Source organism: Calliphora vicina, chromosome 1, assembly GCF_958450345.1.
Source record: "Calliphora vicina chromosome 1, idCalVici1.1, whole genome shotgun sequence".
Lineage (NCBI taxonomy): Eukaryota > Metazoa > Arthropoda > Insecta > Diptera > Calliphoridae > Calliphora > Calliphora vicina.
In genome coordinates this window covers 4868208-4880230 of record NC_088780.1, presented here as the reverse complement: position 1 = coordinate 4880230, position 12023 = coordinate 4868208, and the positions used below count along the sequence as shown (strand labels likewise).

Genomic DNA, 12023 nt, shown 5'->3' with positions numbered 1-12023 from the left:
GATTGATCTTAATATTTATATAAAAAAACCACCATAATCAAGACGTAATTTTTCCCCCCCAAAAAAAAATTATAATAAAAAAACACAAATTCTTCATTGTTTGTCGTTTTGTTTTTTCCAAAATAAACAATAAAATATTGGCACATTAATGTTTAGTCAGACGTAAAATTACTTTCAAGACTTCTTTTTTTTTGCTGTTGTTGTTTTCTTGGTTGTTTGTAAAACTCGTATTTAACGTTACACTACGCTTCCCCCTCCCCCTTCCCAAAGTTTAAAGTTTAAATAAAATGCTGAGTCTTCCTTAGTCTCATCATCAATGTATTGGCACAAGAGCCCAATCATGGCCCAACAAAAAAAAATAAGAAAATAAGTTGTAAAATATTGCCAGTATTTAGAATGTCTCTTTGTTAAATGGATAAGGAAATTGGGAAATTTTTCAACACCATGCGGGTGGATGTCTGTCTGTTGGAACACAATAGAAAAGTGAGAGGATGATACAAAAAAAATAAACATAAATAAAATTAGTAAAAATGATTGTTACCTACAATTTCATTCACTCAAAGTATCCTTCGAAATGTGTCGTCTGTTTTTTTTTTTGTTTCTTTAAGCTGTCATAATGCCAGCTCTCAATAATAGAAAAAATGTGAAAACTTCTTGTCATAATTTGACAAATATTAAGTAGCGAATTGTTGCTGTTATGAGTTTTCATACTTTTGGGAGTTTGAGCATTTAAAAGAATTGTGAATCTTTATCTGCTGTTGCAGTAAATTTTGTCAAGTGTTTTTTAATTAAATTAAACAAAAAATAAATATAGATTTTGTGCCAGTAATTGACGGCTGTAAAATGTAAGAGGATTAAAAAAATATATTTTTTAGGTTTTTTTTTCAAGAAAGTAATAAAGATTTTGTGTTTTTTTATAGATAATAATTATGTCTTATTTTAATTAACTTTTGAATTGAATAAAATGAACAAATAATGATTAACTGTCTGTCATAGATGTAAAGAGGGCGGAAATATTTGTTTGTATCTTTTTTATTTGGATCTAATATTGTGTAAATCGAATCAGAGTAACGATTTCACTCTAAAACGAATTTTGGTGTTTTCTCTACCATCAATAGCTGGAAACTGGGAAAAGTCACGTTAAAAATTTCAAAAGAAGGCATGGTTTGTGAGCCTCCGTTTTAACTTTTAAAAACGTGGTTTATTTCCTTTAAATAAACCGGATACTTTTGATTGCAAATAAAACCCGTTTAGTAGTTTAAAATTTGTAACAACTCTTTATTTCATTCAAATGTACAACAACAACAGTTCAATTAGTGACTCAGTGTTTTTATACACTTTTATCAATTCGGAGAAATGCACACACACTTTATAATGTACAAATATACACTGGCAATGCAGTTGATGTCTTTACTTAACGATGCATAGAGAGTTGAAATGTACCAAAAGTGGCGATTAATTCAAAAGCTGAACTTTATCTGTCAAAGTCATGTTTCGTATTGGGTTAAAGTCCATTAAATTCTACATCACTAACTGCTAAAAGTACAGTTGTATGTAACTTACTTTATTGGCAGTGAGCGGTCAAAGTCAAATAATTTTTACAAATTTTGAGAACTGTGGTTAAAATTGAAAATTGTCATATTTCGAGAGCTTAAATTTTTTGTTAAGTCTGTTAAAAGAAGAAATATTAAAATGAAACCATCAACTTCAGGTATTTGAGAACATAAATATATAAGTATCTTTTGTGACTTTTTTAAAAAAAATTGTACATTTATAAAATTTTGTGAAAAACAAATATTAGATTTTAAATTAAATTTATACTAATTTAAATACATATAATAAATTTATTATTTGAATTTTTTAATAGCACATTAAATATGCTTTAATTTCCAATTTTATTCATTAATTTATCGCTTTCCATTCCTAAGTTACAGCATAAATTGTGATCTAAGATATTGTTTTCCAAAAAACAATAATACGCTTAACGGGTTAAAAAAAAATTGTTTAAACTTTTTAAAAAAAAAAATGCTGTGTTTTTATGTACTTATAATAACTCATCAATAAAAAAATATAACATTTTCAAACTACGGCTTCTATGAATTAATCGCCACTTTAGGTACCAATGAACCCACTGAGCGATGCTTCAAATTAGACTCATTACTACTGCAACCGCACTCACTATTTATACACACTGCCATCTGCATCTGAGTAGCCTAGATTGTTCTTAACGGTCAAAACTCATATATTCGAATTCTACAGCTTTCGATGTTAATGTTAGCAGCTTAAACATTTAGCGTTGCCATACTTTATTCAAAGTATTGGCCATTGATAGCTATGACATTTTCCTATCTTTCTGGCAACATATGGATTCCGCGCCAAAAGAACTGCTCATCTTTTGAGGCCAAGGACAAATCAAGCCAATTTCGGATACTCGGTTCTGAAGTGAAGCGTATCCCAGAAGGAGTATTCTGCATCGATCGAAACAAAGAGAAGTCGGAGAACTTAAGGTCTGGACTATAAAGCAGTTGAGGCAAAACTTCACAACCACTTCATTCTAAATAGTTTTGAACAGGTATTACAATATGCAGTCGAGCGTTGTCATGATAGAATTTTACAGTTTCTAGTTTGACCGCGTTTTTCGGGCAATAATCGCTTTAAACGAATCAGTTGCGTTCGGTTCAGGTTCCCTGTGATGATCTGGTCAGATTTCAGCAGCTCATAATAGATAGGACCCTTTTGGTCCCAACAAATACAGAGCATTACCTTAGCGCCATGGATATTTGGCTTTGGTGTCGATTCGGCTGGTTGCCGGGCTTCCCATGCGATTTTTATCGCAAATAATGATTTTCTTTTATAGCATTCAAACTGCATTTCAGACATTCAAAATCGTCTTTCAAGGTCTCTCAGCTTCAATTGGTTTCCTGCTTTTGGATGAATCCTGCTGCTTGCAAACGTTTTGAAATTGCTGATTGAGTAGCTCCCAATGATTTTGCAAGCTGTTGTTGAGTTTGACAACAATCTTCATGGAGCTCCAATTTTTGGTCTTCAAACATGTTTAGCTGGCCTGGACGATCTTTGTCTTCCATGTCAAAATAAGCAATACTGAACCGCACGAACCATATCTCGCACTTTTATGTATATATTTTTAACGAATTTCAACTAGATACATACATATTTGAAAAGCTAATAATCGTCCTTACAGCTTTTCAGAAAAATTAGTTCACTTTTTAACATTCTGTCATAGAAATCATAACAAATGCTAAAAAGAAATACTCACAAAAAGGTTTACATATTTTTTGTTTCCAAAGAAAATTAATATGCAAAGCAACGTTGTGGAAAAACTTACAAAGTTATTGAAGTGTTGAGTGAAAAAGGATTCTCTATATGAGAAACCTTTGACAAATATAACGAAGAAAAAAAAAACATTGAAAAAAATCATGACAATTTGTTTAAGGAAACACGTAAGATTCACCAAAGTGTCAAAGCAAATAAAGGAATGAATGATAAACACCACATGAGAAATACAAAAAAAAAAACAAATGAATACTTGACTTGCTGGAATATTAAAATTTTAGATTTGTTGCAAGAAAAAGAAGTAAAAAAAACGTCCATAATATAAATGCGTACAACATTAAATGATAAAGCACTCCTAATGAACCTGTATAAATATAACAAAAACAAAATTATAATTTCTTAGAGTCCTTTTTATGCTGTCGAATTTTCTCAGCAAAGAAGTCAATTAAAAAAGTCTCAAGAAAACTACGTGACGGCAAATGTTATTAAACGAAAAATGTTTCAGCTAAAAGAATGAAAAAAAAAACCGAAATTAAACTTTAGTTAGTTTAACAACCTCAAGTTAAAAAGCTTAACAAATATTATTTTGTAACAATCTAAACAGAGACGACAACAAAAAACGTCTTTTCACAATAATTAAAATCTTAACTTGTAACAAGAATTTTGTTTATTTCTTTTAATTTTAAAAAAGTTTCACTAAAACACTCTACCACCACATACGACATACGACGGGAAACATCCAGCCACCTTCTTCTACTGTTTACTTTGTGTAGCAAATATTTATTTGTTAAGAGGGTTTTTTGGGGAAGTGGGTTGGAGGTTGGATACATTTCTACCTGCCTTTTAAATAGAAAGTTTGTAACAGCGCTCTTACACTTGTTTTGACATTAATTTGTTGTATCATTGAGTTTTATTATACTCATAAATATGAAAACGTTTAACTCTTTAACCACCACGTTTGTGTAGTCGATGTAGTGCACAAAAAAGAGGGGAGAAATACAGGGATTCTTAAACATTTTATTTGACATGCTAAAGAATTTTCGAAAGAATTCTTAATTCCAATTTCAAAATCAAATTTTGCTTGGGAACCACTATAAAAATCTATGTACTTAAACTGACAACAATGTTCTCTTGTGTGAGTTTGTTTTTTTTCAAGTTCTTTTCATGGTTTTTGTTTCAACAATAAAATGTTTTGTGGAATTGTAAACAATAGTTAATTGTTGCTTTTACAATATTAAATGTGCGTATAATTTGTAATCAAAACAAACATTCTCGTACTTAAAATAACAAGCAAAAAAAAAAAAACGTTGTCAACCCAGTAAACACAAATTCATGTAAAAGAAAGAAAATAAAAACAATTTTAATAAAATTTCCTATGGCTATAGAGGAGATTTAGAGATGTTTTAAATTTGAACTTTATAAACCAAGATTTTTATATATATTATTACGTTTTAACCTTTTAAAAACGTGATTTATTTCCTTTAAATAAACCGGATACTTTTGATATGCAAATAAAAGCAGTTTAGTAGTTTAAAATTTGTAACAACTCTTTATTTATTTATTTATTTAAAATGTACAACAGCAACAGTTGAAATAGTCAATCAGTTTATAATGAAAAAAGCTACACTGGTAATGCAGTTGATGTCTTTACTTAACGATGCTTCAAGTTAGACTCCGTCACTACTGCAACCGCACTCACTATTTATACACACTGCCATCTTCATCTGAGTAGCCTAGATTGTTCTTAATGGTCAAAAATCGTATATTCGAATTCTAGAGCTTTCGATGTTAATGTTAGCAGCTTAAACATTTATTGTTGACATACTTAAAAACAATGCTATCAACTAGAGATGAGCGATCCCGTGATTTTTGAAGAACGTCGTTCTCAGTGAACGTGATTTATAAATCACTGTTCTTTTAAACAGTGACTGTGATCACGTTTTATCTATGTTAAGCAAAATAACAATTATGTTAAGAAGAATACATTACATATTATTTTCATTCTTAAATCTGTTATTATGTTAACCAAAAACTAATATTTGCTGATTTAAAAACGTCTGTTAAAACACATAGGAAAATAACAGAATTAAGCAAATGCAACAAACTGTATTGGAGATATATAAAATTATGCGCCTAAAAATATGCAGTAACTGCTGTTACCAGTGAATGTTAAAAAATATAAAAGAACGACATTTAACAGTTTGTTGAAATACGTAAAAGAACGACATTAAAAGTACCTGTTACTTTCTGCATTTGTTACCAGTGATTTTTTAAAAAGGTTACCAGTGAATGTTGAATAATATAAAAGAACGACATTTAACAGTACGTTGAAAAATATGAAAGAACGACTTAAATGAACCTGTTACTTGCTATATTCAGTAACTGTTGTTACCAGTGATTTTTCAATCACAGTGATTAAATCACAGGTATGGAAATATCGCTCATCTCTACTATCAACATTGTTGATAAGTAGAAGCTTCTACTGATGGACATGTTTATAAACATGATGAATGTTGCAGGCATTCCGTTAAATTCAAATCGCTATTGCAAATTCATAACAATATGTATATAGAATCCACTAGAAGAGATCTACAGATCTTTATCCATTACCCATCTTGGAAGCATATGGATTCCACAAATCATCTAGATCTTGCTGGGTTTGCTGATGTTACCCCCTGTCTATATCTGATAAATTTGTATCATGATAAACGTCAAAATCGTTGGCAAGATAAAAAATTATGAGGTATAGTCTCCATTTATTAGTATTATTGCTGCGTTATGACAAAATTGTTAGTGCTTTTGTTTAGACAACTTTGTCTTGACAACAAACGTCATCAAGTGTTATGATAAATATTTGTCAAGTATAGACAGGGGGTTATGTTCACGACTTCTCACGTATGATTGCACTGTCCTAGCTCTTGGAGTATCGTGCGTCTTCAGGTGTTCTTGGGTCGACTTGAGGATTCCACTCTAGCGCCATCCGTGTAATACACTCGGGTTTCTGCCTGATGGTATGGCCACTCCACCTCCATTTTTTCCATTTAATTTGCTTCGGTATGAGTTCCTCATTGGTTAAGTTCAAGAGATCCGTGTTGTCGATGGAGTTGGACCATAATATCTTGCATATGACTCTGAGGCACTTGTTGTTGAATACCTACAGTTTTTGCGTGATTGTGTTTGATACTAGCCAGGTTTCACTTTCGTACAACAGCGTAGGCTTTAAACATGCATTGAATATTCTGAGCTTGGTTCGTCTGGATATTTGGTTATATATACCCTTCACCAAATTATACTTCAAAATAAAAATTAAAATTTTTTTTAAATTTTAAAATATTTTTTTTAAAAATTTTAAAAATTTTTTTTTTGTTTTTTCAATTTTATTAATATTTAGCGAAAAAAACTTTTGGGGAAAAAAGTTCGGGTTAAAAAATATTTTTTCAGATTTTTACCCATTGTAGGTCCATCTTATATAATTAGATATCCATATTGTTTATATTAATGACTTAGTAATCCAGATATAGGTTAAATATCGAGGTTGTCCTGGTTTTTTCCTTATATCTCAGGCATTTGTGGACCGGTTTTCTCGATTTTAAATAGCAACCGAGCCGTAAGAATTCCGGAGATATTGATGTATGAATCGTGTATGTAAGTTATTTGGGGGCTTCGGAAAGTTGATTTCAACAGACAGACGGACGAACGGACGGAAAGACAGACGGACAGACAGGCATGGCTTATCTATAAGGATCCAGAATATTATATTGTGGAAATTACAAACGGATTGACAAACGTATATATACCCTTTTCACGAAGGTGAAGAGTATAAAAATACAAAATTTAAATATTTTTAGATAGAAAAAATTGAAAAAAAAAATTATTTTTATTTAAAAAAATTTTCAAAATTATTGTTTTATTTTTTTTTTTTGAATTTATTTGAGAAAAAAATTCGGGTTTAAAAATATTTTTCCCTATTTTGATCTATTGTAGGTCCGACTTACATGACATACGTCGTTGTCCTGGTTTTTTGCTTATAGTTCAGCTATTTATGGGCCGATTTTCTCGATTATAAAAAGCAACCGAACCGGGTCTATAGCGGACATATTGAAGTATGAATCATGTATGTAAGTTATTTAGAGGCTACGGAAAGTTAATTTCAACATACAGACGGACATACGGCCATATAGAATCCGCTATCTATAACGATCCAGAATATATATATAGTTTGCTGCTAGGTCCATAACCTTTCGAAGTAGACCTATGTTTTATGTAAATTTCAACTTTAGGCCAAATTTTTTTTAATCGCAAATTACTTAATTAAATTTTGTTTCCCATAATATTCCATTTAATTTGGAAACTTTAGCTGTTTACTGGGATGCTTCCTCTGACACACACATATTGGTTATAATTAAAAATAATTTGTGCAACAGCTTGAGGTAGTTGTACAAACAACAATAATATAAGTAACAACAAGAACATATGCCACAATTTAATATCTTTTGTTGTAAAGTTTTATTGCTATTTATTTTAAAATCTCAAATTAATTGTGGAGAATTATTTAATACATCAATTATTAAAATGCATATTACAAAGGAAGGTTATTTGAAATCTTTTGGCAAAGAAAGCTTTAGACAGCAAAGTTAAAAATCAGAAAGAAGAAAGTTAACCAACCATAATTTCAAAAATATCAGAATTTTCTGAAAAATTTATTTCCAAAATTAAATGTCAACTGTAAAACCTCAGACTTAATGTTTAAACTTGGTTTAATCAGTTTAAATAAAGTTTTACTAAAAATTAAAAGAGAGATTATCAGGCCTGTCACATTTTTTCCAAATGGTTTCAATTCCGTAGTTTAAATTCCGATCGAATTCGTTTTAGGTTCTTCTGATTCCGTGTAATTTATTAATTTCAAAAAAATATCTAACAATTCTGTATTTCTGAAATTAATTTGACAGCGCTTTTATATTAAAACCAAAGTAAAGTTTTTGATACAGAAATTGATTAAAAATTAAAAAAAAAAAACAAATAATTACAATGAAATATTATTTCCACTTTGAAAACTGAAAGTGGTTTCATTCCGAAAGAAATTTTCTTTTTAGTTTTTCTGAAGAAGTGAAATACGGAATTAATTCCACTTTTGAACGGAATGGAATTCTGTCACATACTTGAGGTATACTTGAGATTGTATTTATTTAATGAAATATTAGAAATTATTGAAAAGAATCGTTCATTTTGTTTTATTTCTCTAGCATTATTTATTACTTTTACAACATTTTTAATTAGTTAGTAAAACCACACAAATATCTCAAACATGCCAACAAAGATTTTGTATAATTTGTAAATTAACTTTTTTTCTCAATTTATTTATGCTCGTTGGTGGGAAAATTTATTCAAAAGATTGTAAAAACACAGAACCCAGCCAGTATCCCTAAATTTATTTAGATTTGCACCTTTAGGCAACAACATACATATTTTTGTTGTAACTTGTTACACTCTGGACTCGTTCTCATTCTGTCATCCATTATTATTTTATGGTTATAAATTTTAAATCTTTTTTTAATCCAAACTAAATACATAATAAGTAAGAAGGAATATTCTTTATTCTGGAGGGGAGTAAAAATATGTTTTTTTATTTAAGGAATTTGGTGTAGGAAATATGTTTCTTTTGGGCACGTTCTTCAAAATGCATTAATTATTCTCGCAAACCAGCAGATGAAGACGTTTGCTTTGTTGTTGTTGTTATTGTTTTGTATGGGGGGGGGTCACAATCTAAATCATGATTGTTAATGAGTTTTGGCTAAGGTCAAGTGTTGGAAAATAAAAACAAAACTTTTAAACTTTGGAAAACAAAAGAAATTTTGTAAATTATTTGAAAAATTCTTAAACAGAGTGACAGGTGAGATTTTCAGGTTTTTACAATATGAAAAAATAAAAATAAATCTATAAATCACGTACTTACTCCACTTGCATTCTCAAGTGGTTTCTGATAAGCGTGACACTCATTTACAAATAATTGCTTTAAAAGAAGTGTTATTAATTGAAGTGTTTGTCTATTTATTTTTGTAAAAATGAAAATAAAGATTTCTTTTAATTTATTGTTCTTTTCTTTTTTTTCATTTTAGCAACCGTTGCAATTACGGCTCTTATCGAAACAACAGCTATCAAAATCAAAATTGCCCAAAAAACTATGTAAGTAATCAATTTGAAAACCCATTTTTTTAACTCAAGTCACTGCTGTCTTGTTTTAACTTCCGACATCTAAAAATAATACGGAAACACCCCTGAGTTTCTCTAGTGAAATATCAGCTTAACAAAATCGGCTGCATGTCAGTAGAATATTGAAAATCAGCTGATTTTGTTAGGCTGTCTTTTAACCAAATGTATGACAATATCAGAGAATGTCCTCCGGTTTTAAATGTGGACGAAAACAAAAACATCAGCAAGAGTATAACATTTGTAATTAGATGACATTGGACTGCTCTCCACAACCCCACAATGCGACCGATCACAAAAAATATGTTAATATGTAATCTATATATATAAAAATGAAATGGTCAATGTATATAATGGCATCACGTGAGAACGGCTGGAGTGATTTGGCTGATTTTTTTTATTCGATTCGAAATTTTCAGGAGGTGGTTTTGTAACGAAAAAAAATTCAAAAATTCAGGGTAAACTCGGAATTTTTTTTTTGGAGTACAGTCAACTGTAATATAAAACTTCCCTAAAGTATGCAGTACAAATTTAGATATTTTATTTGCAAATAAATAAGAACAGGCAGGTGTATGTGGGTTGGAGATACTTGAAGAACTAACATTAGTAAATGCTACCAGGCGAAGTCGGGGCGGTCAACTAGTTTTAAATATTTTTAGGTAAACAAAATTTTAAATTTTTTTCCAAAGTGTTTTTTTAATTTTTCGGAAAAAATTTGGTGAAAAAAAAATTCGGGTTAAAATTTTTTTTTCCGATTTGGAATCATTCTATGTCGAACTTACTATACGTCGTTGATACCCATATTGTCTATATAAATGACTTATTAATCCAGATATAGGTAAAAAATCGAGGTTGTTCTGGATTTTAAATAGCAACCGAGCCGGAAGAATTCCGGAGATATTGATATATGAATCGTGTATGTAAGTTATTTGGGGGCTTCGGAAAGTTGATTTCAACAGACAGACGTACATGGCTTAATCGACTCCGCTATCTATAAGAATCCAGAATATATATACTTTATACGGTCGGAAAATTATATTGTGGAAATTATAAACGGAATGACAAACTTATATATGTATATGTATACTCTTCTCACGAAGGTGAAGGGTATAAAAAATTAGGAACGAATTTTGTAAAATCTTTATAGTCAAGCACAAATTAATTCGTTGTCTTAATTCCTTAGTGTACTCCAAACGTATTGATTTAATTCCTTAATGAATTCATTCTAAATAGAATTAATTCCTTGTTAAATCATTCAAATTTTCTTTAATTGAAATCTATTACAAAATAGCTTAATAAATATGTTGAATGATTCAAATTCGTTACAATTCAAATCTATTACAAAAAGACTTAAGTAAATTTTTATTCAATTCATTAAAAACAAAATAATTTGTATTAGATTTGAATAAACAAAAATTTAATCATTCATGAATGAATTCTGCTATGAACGATGAATGAATTATATTTAAAAGTATTTGAATGAAGCTAAAGAATTAGATTTCTGGAATGAAATGAATAGCTGACATTTTATATTCCGAATTAAGATTTTAGTCAAAGTATTGGCCATTGTTAGCTATGACCTTTTCCCATCTTTCTGGCAACATATGGATTCCGAGCCAAAAGAACTGCCAACAACAAATCAAGCCAATATCGGATACTCCAAAGTGAAGCGTATCCCAGGGAGATCGTTATGCATCGATCGTAAATAGTAGTCGGACGGGGCAAGGTCTGGCGGTTGAGGTAAAACTTCCTAACCACTACATTCTAGATACATAGTTTTTAATTGGTATTGCATAATGTGGCCTAGCGTTATCATGATTGAATATTACGTTTTCATGTCTGGCCGCATATTTTGGGCGTTTTCGGCGTTCGGTATAGGTTCCCTGTGAGCAGCTAATAGATAGGACCCTTTTGTTCCCATCAAATACAGAGAATTACCTTACCGAAATGGATATTTGGCTTTGGTGTCGATTCGGCAAACCAGCGAAATACGATATCTTACGCTTCGGTTTATCGTAATGGATCCATGTTTCATCGCAAGTAACGATTAGGTGCAAAAATTAGTTTATTTAATAGCGTTCAAACATCATTTCGGACATGCAGAATCGTCTTTCAAGGTCTCTCGCCTTCGATTCGTATGGGACCCAATTTCCCAGCTTTTGGATGAATCCTGCTGCTCGAAAACGTTTTGCTTGGGTAGCTTCCAATGATTTTGCAAGCTCGTGTTGAGTTTGACAACAATCTTCATGGATTAATGCCTGAAATTCTTGGTCTTCAAACTTTTTTGGCTGGCCTGGGCGATCTTTGTCTTCCGTATAAAAATCACCACTTCTGAACCGTACAAACCATCTCTCGCACGTTGAAACCGATCAAACAAATACACCATAAGCTTTGGTGAACAATCGGTGTTCTTCAGCGGCACTTTTTTATACCCTTTACATTTCTAAATTGTACTTTTCCGACCACAAAGTAGCAGCGGAGTCGATATAGTCATGTCCGTCTGTCTGTATGTTGAAATCAAC

General features: G+C 30.7%; 1 protein-coding gene across 1 annotated transcript in view; it reads left to right on the top strand.

The window, feature by feature from the left end:
* The window catches only part of LOC135949295 (serine-rich adhesin for platelets), an 88161-nt gene that overhangs the window by 49756 nt on the left and 26382 nt on the right, over nucleotides 1-12023 (top strand). The window contains exon 2 of the mRNA XM_065498811.1: nucleotides 9411-9477. Within this exon, the coding sequence (XP_065354883.1) occupies nucleotides 9411-9477 (67 nt within the window). The remainder of the gene's footprint in view (nucleotides 1-9410; nucleotides 9478-12023) is intronic.